General features: G+C 53.9%; 2 protein-coding genes across 5 annotated transcripts in view; both read right to left on the minus strand.

Annotated features, from left to right (window-relative positions):
* ACIN1 (apoptotic chromatin condensation inducer 1) overlaps positions 1 to 13,564 on the minus strand; it is a 48,428-nt gene that overhangs the window by 12,218 nt on the left and 22,646 nt on the right. For 2 of the 4 annotated variants that reach the window (XM_090130117.1, XM_090130118.1), the window contains 4 exons: positions 12,260 to 12,387; positions 9,567 to 9,758; positions 6,552 to 6,711; positions 822 to 964 (listed from right to left, as the gene is read on the minus strand). In XM_090130117.1, coding sequence (XP_089986243.1) covers positions 822 to 964; positions 6,552 to 6,711; positions 9,567 to 9,758; positions 12,260 to 12,387 — 623 coding nt within the window. The remainder of the gene's footprint in view (positions 1 to 821; positions 965 to 6,551; positions 6,712 to 9,566; positions 9,759 to 12,259; positions 12,388 to 13,564) is intronic. The other 2 variants (XM_090130120.1, XM_090130119.1) reach the window with 1 other exon arrangement.
* LOC149913315 (uncharacterized) lies at positions 1,176 to 4,227 on the minus strand. The gene is made up of 5 exons (XM_090130106.1): positions 4,215 to 4,227; positions 2,944 to 3,181; positions 2,028 to 2,305; positions 1,555 to 1,839; positions 1,176 to 1,414 (listed from the first exon to the last, which is right to left on the minus strand). The coding sequence occupies exons 1-5, from the start codon at positions 4,225 to 4,227 to the stop codon at positions 1,176 to 1,178; spliced, it is 1,053 nt and encodes a 350-aa protein (XP_089986232.1).

A 13,564-nucleotide genomic window follows, 5' to 3' on the forward strand; every position in this document is an offset into this window, starting at 1 on the left:
GATATGGGGGGGTATGAGGAGGTATGGGGGGCACACAGTCAGTGGGGGGGGGCCTGGGGGGGGTATGGGGTCGGTATGGGGGGATATGGGGTCAGTATGGGGGGATATGGGGTCACTTTGGGGGTATGGGGGGATATGAGGGGATATGGGGTCAAAATGGGGGGATATAGGGTCAGTATGGGGGTATGGGGGGATATTGGGGGGGATATGGGGTCAGTATGGGGGGATATGGGGTCAGTATGGGGGTATGGGGGGGACCTGGGGTCAATATGGGAGGATTTGGGAGGGATCTGGGGTCAGTATGGGGGGATTTGGAGGGGATCTAGGGTCAGTATGGGGGGATATGGGGTCACTTTGCAGGTATGGGGGGATAGGGGGGGATGTGGGGTCAACATGGGGGTATGGGGGGATATTGGGGGGGATATGGGGTCGGTATGGGGGGATATGGGGTCAGTATGGGGGTATGGGGGGGACCTGGGGTCAATATGGGGGGATTTGGGGGGGATCTGGGGTCAGTATGGGGGGATATGGAGTCAGTGTGAGGGTATGGGGGAATATGGGGGGATATGGGGTCAACATGGGGGTATGGGGGGATTTGGGGGGGATTTGGGGTCGGTATGGGGGGATTTGGGGTCACTTTGAGGGTCCGCAGCCCCTTTTGCTCCATTTTCCATCCCTTCCCCACCACTTTTATCCTTTCTCCCAGCCCTTCTGCGACCCATTTCAGCCCCACTTCCCCCCCAACTCCCCCCCACTTCCCCCCCCCAAACCCCCGTTTGACCCAAACCGGCCCTTTTTCGCCCCAAAAAAGCGACTCTCACCAGATTGCAGAGATGAACGATGGGGGTGGGGCGGGCGCGGGGGGGGGAGGGGCGAGGGGCGGCTCGCACCGGATCGTCGATGGTCACCGTCACACCGCGCCGCTGCTGGGCCACGGAGCGGCGCCCTGCGGAAACAGCGCCCCCTGCAGGCGGTCCTCCAACCTCGATTCCACCCCAAAAACAGCGCCCCCTGCAGGCGGTCCTCCAACCTCAATCCCACCCCAAAACAGCGCCCCCCGCAGGCGGTCCTCCAACCTCAATTCCCCCCCCCAACAAAACAGCGCCCCCTGCAGGCGGTCCTCCAACCTCGATTCCACCCCAAAAACAGCGCCCCCCGCAGGCGGTCCTCCAACCTCAATTCCCCCCCCCCACCAAAACAGCGCCCCCTGCAGGCGGTCCTCCAACCTCAATTCCACCCCCCAAAACAGCGCCCCCTGCAGGCGGTCCTCCAACCTCAATTCCACCCCCCAAAACAGCGCCCCCTGCAGGCGGTCCTCCAACCTCAATTCCACCCAAAAACAGCGCCCCCTGCAGGCGGTCCTCCAACCTCAATTCCACCCAAAAACAGCGCCCCCTGCAGGCGGTCCTCCAACCTCGATTCCCCCCCAAAACAGCGCCCCCTGCAGGCGGTCCTCCAACCTCAATTCCACCCAAAAAAAAAGCCCCCTGCAGGCGGTCCTCCAACCTCAATTCCACCCCCCAAAACAGCGCCCCCTGCAGGCGGTCCTCCAACCTCGATTCCCACCCCAAAACAGCGCCCCCTGCAGGCGGTCCTCCAACCTCGATTCCCACCCCAAAACAGCGCCCCCTGCAGGCGGTCCTCCAACCTCAATTCCACCCAAAAACAGCGCCCCCTGCAGGCGGTCCTCCAACCTCAATTCCACCCAAAAACAGCGCCCCCTGCAGGCGGTCCTCCAACCTCGATTCCACCCCAAAAACAGCGCCCCCCGCAGGCGGTCCTCCAACCTCAATTCCCCCCCCCCACCAAAACAGCGCCCCCTGCAGGCGGTCCTCCAACCTCAATTCCACCCCCCAAAACAGCGCCCCCTGCAGGCGGTCCTCCAACCTCAATTCCACCCCCCAAAACAGCGCCCCCTGCAGGCGGTCCTCCAACCTCAATTCCACCCAAAAACAGCGCCCCCTGCAGGCGGTCCTCCAACCTCAATTCCACCCAAAAACAGCGCCCCCTGCAGGCGGTCCTCCAACCTCGATTCCCCCCCAAAACAGCGCCCCCTGCAGGCGGTCCTCCAACCTCAATTCCACCCAAAAAAAAAGCCCCCTGCAGGCGGTCCTCCAACCTCAATTCCACCCCCCAAAACAGCGCCCCCTGCAGGCGGTCCTCCAACCTCAATTCCACCCAAAAACAGCGCCCCCTGCAGGCGGTCCTCCAACCTCGATTCCCCCCCAAAACAGCGCCCCCTGCAGGCGGTCCTCCAACCTCAATTCCACCCAAAAACAGCGCCCCCTGCAGGCGGTCCTCCAACCTCAATCCCACCCCAAAACAGCGCCCCCTGCAGGCGGTCCTCCAACCTCGATTCCCACCCCAAAACAGCGCCCCCTGCAGGCGGTCCTCCAACCTCAATCCCACCCCAAAACAGCGCCCCCTGCAGGCGGTCCTCCAACCTCAATTCCCCCCCCCAACAAAACAGCGCCCCCTGCAGGCGGTCCTCCAACCTCAGTTCCCCCCCCCCAAAACAGCGCCCCCTGCAGGCGGTCCTCCAACCTCGATTCCACCCCCCCCCCCCAACAAAACAGCGCCCCCTGCAGGCGGTCCTCCAACCTCAATCCCACCCCTCAAAAACAGCGCCCCCTGCAGGCGGTCCTCCAACCTCAGTTCCCCCCCCCAACAAAACAGCGCCCCCTGCAGGCGGTCCTCCAACCTCAATTCCCCCCCCCAACAAAACAGCGCCCCCTGCAGGCGGTCCTCCAACCTCGATTCCCCAAAAAACAGCGCCCCCTGCAGGCGGTCCTCCAACCTCAATCTCACCCCAAAACAGCGCCCCCCGCAGGCGGTCCTCCAACCTCAATTCCCCCCCCCCACCAAAACAGCGCCCCCTGCAGGCGGTCCTCCAACCTCAATTCCACCCCCCAAAACAGCGCCCCCTGCAGGCGGTCCTCCAACCTCAATTCCACCCAAAAACAGCGCCCCCTGCAGGCGGTCCTCCAACCTCGATTCCCCCCCAAAACAGCGCCCCCTGCAGGCGGTCCTCCAACCTCAATTCCACCCAAAACAGCGCCCCCTGCAGGCGGTCCTCCAACCTCAATTCCACCCCCCAAAACAGCGCCCCCTGCAGGCGGTCCTCCAACCTCGATTCCCCCCCCCCCAACAAAACAGCGCCCCCCGCAGGCGGTCCTCCAACCTCAATTCCCCCCCCCCACCAAAACAGCGCCCCCTGCAGGCGGTCCTCCAACCTCAATTCCACCCCCCAAAACAGCGCCCCCTGCAGGCGGTCCTCCAACCTCAATTCCACCCCAAAACAGCGCCCCCTGCAGGCGGTCCTCCAACCTCGATTCCCCCCCCCCAACAAAACAGCGCCCCCCGCAGGCGGTCCTCCAACCTCAATTCCCCCCCCCCACCAAAACAGCGCCCCCTGCAGGCGGTCCTCCAACCTCAATTCCACCCCCCAAAACAGCGCCCCCTGCAGGCGGTCCTCCAACCTCAATTCCACCCAAAAACAGCGCCCCCTGCAGGCGGTCCTCCAACCTCAATTCCACCCAAAAACAGCGCCCCCTGCAGGCGGTCCTCCAACCTCGATTCCCCCCCAAAACAGCGCCCCCTGCAGGCGGTCCTCCAACCTCAATTCCACCCAAAACAGCGCCCCCTGCAGGCGGTCCTCCAACCTCGATTCCCCCCCCCCCAACAAAACAGCGCCCCCTGCAGGCGGTCCTCCAACCTCGATTCCACCCCAAAACAGCGCCCCCTGCAGGCGGTCCTCCAACCTCAATTCCCCAAAAAACAGCGCCCCCTGCAGGCGGTCCTCCAACCTCAATTCCCCAAAAAACAGCGCCCCCTGCAGGCGGTCCTCCAACCTCAATTCCACCCCAAAACAGCGCCCCCTGCAGGCGGTCCTCCAACCTCAATTCCCACCCCAAAACAGCGCCCCCTTCAGCCGGTCCTCCAACCTCAATCGGCCCTAATCCAGCTCTGATATCAAATAATCCCACCCTAATCCCACACAGCCCCACGTAATCCTAGTCTAATCCTGCCCTAAACCCACATAATCCCACTAAGATGGCCGTGAAAGCACTTAGTCTCATAGAGTCCCACATAATCCCGCTCTAATCCCACCCTGAACCCACGTAATCCCACGGGGTTCACCGTGAAGACGCTTAATTCCACTCTAATCCCCTAAAATCCCACCCTAAATGCACAAAATCCCACCATAATCCCACCTTCTACCCACATGATCCCACCCTAAACCCTCATAATCCCATGTTAAATCTCATAATCCCACCCTAAATGCCTATAATCCCACCATAATCCCACCCTGAACCCACACAATCCCACCCTCAAATATTCCCATCCCAAACCTGGATATTCTCACCCAAAAAGCATATAATCCCACATAATCCCGTATAATCCCACCCTAGTCCCACCCCAAACCCACATAATCCCGCCACGTTGGCCATAAAGACACTTCAACCCATGCTAAAGCCCCATAATCCCACTTTAAATCCCATAATCACACCCTAAATGCCTATAATTCCACCTTAATCCCATCTTGAACACACATGATCCCACCCTAAACCCCCATAATTCTATGTTAAACTCTATAATCCCACCCTAAATGCCTATAATCTCACTGTAATCCCACCTTCTACCCACACGATCCCATCCTAAACCCCCATAATCCCATTTAAAATCCCATAATCACACCCTAAATGCCTATAATCCAACCATAATCCCACCTTCTACCCATACGATCCCATCCTAAACCCCCATAATCCCACTTAAAATCCCATAATCACACCCTAAATGCCTATAATCCTACCATCATCCCACCTTCTACCCACATGATCCCACCCTAAACCCTCATAATCCCATGTTAAATCCCATAATCCCACCCTAAATGCCTATAATCCCACCATAATCCCACCCTGAACCCACACAATCCCACCCTAAATCACACAACCCCGCCCCAAACCCCATAATCCCACCCCAATCCCACTCTATAAACACACAACCCTGCTAAAATCCCATCGAATTTGCCAGGAATACAAATTAGCTCACCATAATCCCACATAATCCCACTCCACTCCCCTTAATGCCACCCCATAATCCCTCTCCACACCCCATAATCCCATCCCACATCCCGTAATTCCACCCCATAGCCCCACCACAAACCTCATAATCCCACCCCAGACCTCATAATCCCACCCTACATCCCGTAATTCCTTCCCGTAATCCCATAATCCCCCACAATCCCACCGCACATCTCTTAAACCCACGCCGTAATTCCATAATCCCATTCCCCACCCCACAATCCAGCCTCATAATCCCACTCCATAATCCCACCCTACACCTCATGATTTCATAATCCAACTCCATAATCCCACACATGACCCAATCTCACCCCATAATCCCACTCCACACCCCATAATCCCACCCCATAATCCCATAATCCCATCCAACACCCAATAATCTCTCCCAATAACCCGCAAATCCCTTCCCATAATTCCGCAATCCCACCCCATATCCCCAAATCCCACCCTATCCCATAATCCCACCCCATAATCCCATAATCCCCCAACTGCACTCCATAATCCCATTATCCCCCAATCCCACATCCCACAATCCCATAATCCGATTGCACCCCATAATCCCACCCTATAATCCCATAATCCCCCAATCCTAGCCCATAATCCCACCCCAGTTTCATGATACCCCAATCCCACCCCATAATCCCATAATCCCCCAATCCCACCCCATAATCCCACCCTAGAATCCCATAATCCCTCAATTTCACACCATAATCCTATAATCCCCCAATCCCTCCGCGTAATCCCAGACTACAACCCCATAATTCCACCCCAGAATCCAACCCCATAACCCCATAATCCCTCAATCCCACTTCAGAATCCCACCCCATAATCCCCAATCCCACCCCATAATCCCAGATTACAATCCCATAATCCCCAAATTCCACCCCAGAATCCCACCCCATAATCCCATAATCCCCAACACAACCCCATAATCCCCCAATCCCACCCCATAATCCCATAATCCCCCAATCCCACACCCCGTAATCCCATAATCCCCCAATCCCACCCCAGAATCCCATAATCCCCCAATCCCATTCACCAATCCCATAATCCCTCAATCCCATTCCATAATCCTATAATTCCCCAATCCCACCCCGTAATCCCACCCCATGATCCCATAATCCCCAACACCACCCCATAATCCCTCTTAATAATCCCATAATCCCCCAATCCCACCCCATAACCCCATAATCCCCCAATCCCACACCCCAAAATCCCACCCTATAATCCCATAATCCCCCCCCACAATCCCATAATCCCCCAATCCCACCCCATACTCCCATAATCCCAACCCATAATCCCACCCCATACTCCCATAATCCCACCGCATAATCCCATAATCCCATAATCCCCCAATCCCACCCCATACCCCCATAATCCCCCACTCTCACCCCATACTCCCATAATCCCACCCCATAATCCCATAATCCCATAATCCCCCACTCCCACCCCAAAATCCCACCCCACCTTTGGGCTCCTCCTCCCCTCCTCCAGCGGAAGGGGCGGGGCCAGCCGAGGGAACACTTCCGGTGGGCGTGGTCTGTTGCTTAGGCTCCGCCCCCTCCGTCGAAGCCCCGCCCCCTTCAGCCCCGCCCCCTCCGTTTTCTGTTGCCTCCGCCGGAACCACCTGGTGGGGGGGGGGGGGGGCAGATTTTTGGGTTAAAAAACGGTGATTTTGGGGCTCCCGAAACCAATGGGGGGGGGATGAGATTTTGGGGGGGAAAGGGGAAAATCGGGCGGGAAAAGGGAAGATTTGGGGTGGAAAATGGGGATTTTGGGGGGAAAGGAGGAGACAAGGGAATTTTGGGGTGAAAAACGGGGATTTTGGGGGGAAAGGAGGAGACAAGGGAATTTTGGGGTGAAAAACGGGGATTTTGGGTCGCTGGGGTTGGGGGGGGGGGTTGGGATGAAAAATGGCGATTTTGGGGGTTGAAATTAAAAGGAAAAGAGTGAAATCTGGGGTGAAAAATGGTGATTTTGGGGCTTTAAAACTCCATGGAGTCCCAGTGCGTTTTGGGGTGAAAAACGGTAATTTTGGGGGAAATAGAAAAAAAATCCCATTTTGGGTGAAAAAACGGCAATTCTGGGTCCTCTGAAGTTGAAAAATAAGCAGTAAGTTTTGGGGGGAAAAACAGTGGGTTTGGGGATCCAAAATTTAAGGGGAAAAACGGCCAATTTGGGGTAAAAAATGCCCTTTTTGGGTCAGGAAATTTTGGGGATCAAAATTGTAGTTTTCAGGGCAAAAAATGTTTGATTTTGGGGTGAAAACTGCCAAATTTGGGGTGAAAACGGCCACACCTTGGCTCAGAGCTTTCAATTTTGGGGTAAAATCACTCATTTTGGTGCAAAAACAGACAAATTTGGGGTATAATTTCAATTATTTGGGGTTTAAATTCTACAATTTTAGGTCCAAACCCCCATTTTGGGTCAAAATCCCTCAATTTTGGGTCTAATCCCCCAAATTCCAAGTCCAAAAATCACCATTTTGGGGTCAAACCCCTCCAATTTGGTTTAATTTGGTTTAATTTCTGACCGTTTTGAACCCAAATTTCTGCACTTTTGGGTCAGAATCCCCGGATTTTGGGTGCAAAACCCCAAATTCCATGTCCAAAAATCACCATTTTGGGGTCAAACCCCTCCAATTTGGCTCCAATTCCCCCCATTTTGGGTCGATTTCCGACCGTTTTGAACCCAACCTTCTGCACTTTTGGGTTAAAATCCTTCAATTTTGGGTGCAAAACCCCAAACTCCAAGTCCAAAAATCACCATTTTGGGGTCAACGCCCTCCAATTTGGCTCCAATTCCCCCAATTTTGGGTCAAAATCCCTCAATTTTGGGTCAAAATCCCGAAGCTCTGCACCAAAAAATCACCATTTTGGGGTCAAACCCCTCAAATTTGGCTCCAATTCCCCCCATTTTGGGTCAAATTCCGACCATTTTGACCAAATTTCTGCAACTTGTTGTCAGAATCCCTTAATTTTGGGTGAAAAAGCCCAAACTCCAAGTCCAAAAATCACCATTTTGGGTCAATTTCTGACCATTCTGAACCCAAATTTCTGCACTTTTGGGTCAGAATCCCTTGATTTTGGGTGCAAAACCCCAAATTCCAAGTCCAAAAATCACCATTTTGGGGTTAAACTCCTCAAATTTGGCTCCAATTCCCCCATTTTGGGTCAATTTCCGACCGTTTTGAACCCAAATTTCTGCACTTTTGGGTCAGAATCCCTTAGTTTTGGGTGCAAAACCCCAAATTCCATGTCCAAAAATCACCATTTTTGGTCAAACCCCTCCAATTTGGCTCCAATTCCCCCCATTTTGGGTCAATTTCCGACCGTTTTGAACCCAACCTTCTGCACTTTCGGGTTAAAATCCTTCAATTTTGGGTGCAAAACCCCAAATTCCAAGTCCAAAAATCACCATTTTGGGGTCAAACCCCTCAAATTTGGCTCCAATTCCCCCAATTTTGGGTCAAAATCCCTCAATTTTGGGTCAAAATCCTGAAGCTCTGCACCAAAAAATCACCATTTTGGGGTCAAATGCCTCAAATTTGGCTCCAATTCCCCCCATTTTAGGTCAATTTCCGACCATTTTGGCCAACTTTCTGCAGCTTTGGATCAGAATCCCTTAATTTTCGGTGCAAAACCCCAAATTCCAAGTCCAAAAATCACCATTTTAGAGCCAAATGCCTCAAATTTGGCTCCAATTCCCCCCATTTTGGGTCAATTTCTGACCATTTTGAACCCAACTTTCTGCAATTTTGAGAAGAATCCCTTAATTTTGGGTGCAAAACCCCAAACTCCAAGTCCAAAAATCACCATTTTGGGGTCTACGCCCTCCAATTTGGCTCGAATTCCCCCATTTTGGGTCAATTTCCGACCATTTTGGCCAACTTTCTGCAATTTTGGGTCAGAATCCCTTGATTTTGGGTGCAAAACCCCAAATTCCAAGTCCAAAAATCACCATTTTGGGTCAATTTCTGACCATTCTGAACCCAAATTTCTGCACTTTTGGGTCAGAATCCCTTAATTCTGGGTGCAAAACCCCAAATTCCAAGTCCAAAAATCACCATTTTGGGGTCAAACCCCTCAAATTTGGCTCCAATTCCCCAATTTTGGGTCAAAATCCCTCAATTTTGGGTCAAAATCCTGAAGCTCTGCACCAAAAAATCACCATTTTGGGGTCAAATGCCTCAAATTTGGCTCCAATTCCCCCCATTTTGGGTCAATTTCCGACCATTTTGAACCCAACTTTCTGCAATTTTGAGAAGAATCCCTTAATTTTGGGTACAAAACCCCAAACTCCAAGTCCAAAAATCACCATTTTGGGGTCAAACCCCTCCAATTTGGCTCCAATTCCCCCCATTTTGGGGCAAAATCTTCCAATTTTCACCCCAACCTCCCCCATTTCCAACCCAACCCTTCCACTTTTTGCCCCCCCCGGCCCCAATTTTGGGGTGAAAACGCCCCGTTTTGGGTTCCCCACCTGCGTGACGGTGCGACAGATTTTGAGGGGGGGCTCCCTGGGGGGGGTGGCCTCCTCTGCCCCTCCCCCCCCCTGCGTTGATATTGGGGCCCCTCCGGCCCCCCCACCCCCCTCCTCTTCTTCCGAAATTGGGGCGTCTTCGGGGGGGTGCAGCTCCAACACGGCCTCGGCCCGCAGCCCTGGCACCAGGCTCTGAGATTTGGGGGAAAAAACGGAGATTTTGGGTCATTTGGGAGAGAAAATATAATACAATAGAATACGACGATGTTTTAGGTGGAAAAACTGGGATTTTGGGACTTTTGGGGGGGGGAAATAGGGGATTTTAGGGGAGAAATCAGAGTTTCTTGGTGTCTGCTAACAATCCTGGCACCAGGCTCTGAGATTTGGGGGAAAAAACGGAAATTTTGGGTCATTTCGGAGAGAAAAGATAATACAACAGAATACGACGATGTTTTGAGTGGAAAAACGGGGATTTGGGGGCTTCTGGGGGGGGAAATAAGGGATTTCAGAGGAGAAATCGGGGTTTTGTGGTGTCTGCTGACAGACCTGGAACCAGGCTCTGAGATTTGGGGGAAAAAACGGAAATTTTGGGTCACTGGGGTGAGAAAAAATAATACAATATAATATGACGATGTTTTGGGCGGAAAAACGGGGATTTTGGAGCTTCTGGGGGGGGAAATAGGGGATTTTATGGGAGAAATCACGGTTTCTCGATGTCTGTAGACAGACCTGGCACCAGGCTCTGAGATTTGAGAGAAAAAACGGAGATTTTGGGTCATTTGGTAGAAAGAAAACATCAAAATTAGGTTTTGGGTGGAAAAACGAGGATTTGGGGCCTTTTGGGGGTGAAAATAGAGAATTTTGGCTTAAAACTTGGGCTTATGAAGAGAAAATGGGGTTTGTCAGTGTCTGTGCCCACAGCCCCAGCACCAGGCTCTGAGATTTGGGGGAAAAAACGGAGATTTTGGGTCACTGGGGTGAGAAAAAAGAATACGATGATGTTTTGGGTGGAAAAACGGGGATTTTGGGGCTTACGGGGGGGGAAAAAGGGGATTTTAGGTGAGAAATTGGGGTTTCTTGGTGTCTGCTGACAATCCTGGCACCAGGCTCTGAGATTTGAGGGAAAAAACGGAGATTTCAGGTCATTTGGGGGAAAGGAAATAATAAAACTTGGCTTTGGGTGAAAACAGGGGGATTTTGATGGTTTGGGGATGAATGTAGCGTTCTTTTTTAGGGTAAAACTCATGAAATTGAGATTTTTTGTTGTTTCTGCTGCCAATCCTGCTACCAGATTCTGAAATTTGGGAGGAAAAATGGCAAAATCGGGTCATTTGGGGGGGGAAAAAAAGGCCCAATTTTGGGGCTTCGATGCCCATTTTTGCGCTTTGCTTTTTTCCCCAATTTTCCCCCAAAACCCAAAACCCCAAATGCCCCAAATTTAACACCCAACCCCTCCCCCCAGTCCTTCATCTCAATCCCACCCTTCAGACCCAAATTCCTCCATTTTGGGCCCAAATTCCTCCATTTTGGGTCAAAATCCCTCAATTTTGGGACAAAACCCCTCCGTTTGAATCTTCCCCCCCGTCCTCCCCTCCCCCCCCCATTATTTCCCCAACCAAAAGCCCCAAATCCCCCAAATTTAACACCCACCCCCCCCTCCCCCTCCCCTTCATCCCAATCCCACCCTTCAAGCCCAAATTCCTCCATTTTGGGTCAAAATCCCACAATTTTGGGACAAAACCCCTCCGTTTGACTCTTCTCTCCCTCCTCTTTCTCTCCCCATTATTTCCCCAAAACCCAAAACCCCAAATCCCCCAAATTTAACATCCAACCCCCCCTCCTTCATCCCAATCCCACCCTTCGAGCCCAAATCCCTCCATTTTGGGTCAAAATCCCTCAATTTTGGGTCAAAATCCCATAACTTCAGGACAAAATCCCTCTGTCTGACTCTTCCCCTGTACTCCCTTCCCCCCCCATTATTTCCGCAACCAAAAACCCCCAAATCCCCCAAATTTAACACCCCCCCCCCCCCCTTCATCCCAATCCCACCCTTCGAGCCCAAATTCCTCCATTTTGGGTCAAACCCCCACAATTTTGGGTCAAAATCCTTCAATTTTGGGTCAAAATCCCTCTGTTTAACTCCTCCCCCCAGTCCTCCCTTAGCCCCCCCCATTATTTCCCCAACCAAAAACCCCAAATCCCCCAAATTTAACACCCAACCCCCCCCCTTCATCCCAATCCCACCCTCCACGCCCAAATCCCTCCATTTTGGGTCAAAATCCCTCAATTTTGGGTCAAAATCCCACCATTTCAGGACAAAATCCCTGTTTGACTCTTCCCCTGTACTCCTTTCCCCCCCCATCATTTCCCCAACCAAAAACCCCAAATCCCCCAAATTTAACACCCGACCCCCCCCCCTTCATCCCAATCCCACCCTCCACGCCCAAATCCCTCCATTTTGGGTCAAAACCCCACAATTTTGGGTCAAAATCCCACAACTTCAGGACAAAACCCCTCCGTTTGACTCTTCCCCCCCTCGCCTCTTCCCTCCCCATTTCCCCCCCCCAAACCCCCCAAACACCCCAGATTTCCCACGCAGACCCCCCCCCATCCCCCACCCCAACCCCCCACCCCAAATTTTGGGTGAAAAAGGGCCGCTTTTGGCTCATTTCGAGCCCCCCCCCCCCGTTTACCTTCAGGCTGTCGGTGCTGATGCTGAGCGATCTCCTCCCGGCCCCCCCCATCACGCTCCCCCAGCGCCGTTTACGCCCCGCCCCCGCCGTTGGCCCCGCCTCCGGATCCGTTGGCCCCGCCCCTTTGGCTAGAAAAGGGAAAAGGGGGAGGGGCTTAGCGCCCTTAGCCCCGCCCCTTCCTCCCCATTCATTCCTACTAAGCCCAGTTGACCCGCTTACATCACAGGCCCCGCCCACTACATAGGCCCCGCCCACAAAAGAAGCCCCGCCCACATCACAAGCCCGCCCCCAGATCAGTCGGCCCCGCCCCCTTGGCTTGAAAAGGAAAAGGGGGAGGGGCTTAGCGCCCTTAGCCCCGCCCCTTCCACCCCATCCATCCGCACTAAGCTCAGTTGACACGCTCACATCACAGGCCCCGCCCACTTCGTAGGCCCCGCCCACCTAGGAATCCCGGCCCACATCACAAGCCCCGCCCCCACATCAGTCGGCCCCGCCCCTTGGCTAGAAAAGGAAAAGGGGGAGGGGCTTAGCGGGTTTAGCCCCGCCCCTTCCTTCCCGTTCAGTCCTAAGGTCCCGCCCACTTCGCAGGTCACGCCCACATCACAAGCCCCGCCCCCAGATCCACCTGCCCCGCCCCTTTGGCTAGAAAAGGAAAAGGGGGAGGGGCTTAGCACAATTAGCCCCGCCCCTTCACCGCACATCGCAGCTCTTAAGCCCCGCCCCCTTCATTCAAGACCAGCCCCCATTGGCCCCAACCCTGTTTACCATAAATGGCAAAAAGGAGGGGCTTAAACTGCGTGGCCCCGCCCCCCAAACACGCCCCTCCCATACCAAGCCACACCCACTGTTGGCCACACCCACTTGGCTATAAAATGAAAAAGGGGGAGGGGCTTCGCACGCTCCAGCCAACCCTCTCGTTTGGCGTCGGCCATGCCCATCCATAAGCCCCGCCCCCTTCCTCCGACTTCCGCCAAAAGCCACACCCACTTCCGCCTCGAACCCCGCCCCCACACAATTCAACACACATTCCCTCCCAAGTCGATGCCCCGCCCACTTCCGCATTAAGTCCCGCCTTTCCTCCTTAGGCCACGCCCCGCCTGCACACGGGAGCCCCGCCCTCCATTCACACAATCCTCCAATCAGCAAAGCCCCACCCCCTTTCCACTTCCGCCCGGAAACCCCGCCCACCGTTTACCCAATCCCCCCAATCAGCGCACGCACTCACACCCACTTCCGATCCACGTCCCGCCCATTTCCGCCAAGAAGCCCCGCCCCTTTTCAAACCACCCCCAATTAAACCAGCAC

This window comes from Phasianus colchicus, chromosome 39 (assembly GCF_987193195.1).
Source record: "Phasianus colchicus chromosome 39, bPhaCol1.hap1.1, whole genome shotgun sequence".
In the NCBI taxonomy this organism is placed as follows: Eukaryota; Metazoa; Chordata; class Aves; order Galliformes; family Phasianidae; genus Phasianus; species Phasianus colchicus.

Bases quoted from the DNA above. Each gene is read 5' to 3' on its own strand.
- LOC149913315 (XM_090130106.1), bottom strand. The intron at 1,840-2,027 runs GTTGGAGGACCG...GGTGGAATTGAG, and splicing joins TGTTTTGGGGGGGAATCGAG to GTTGGAGGACCGCCTGCAGG. The intron at 1,415-1,554 runs GTTGGAGGACCG...GGGGGAATCGAG, and splicing joins GTTTTGGGGTGGGAATCGAG to GTTGGAGGACCGCCTGCAGG.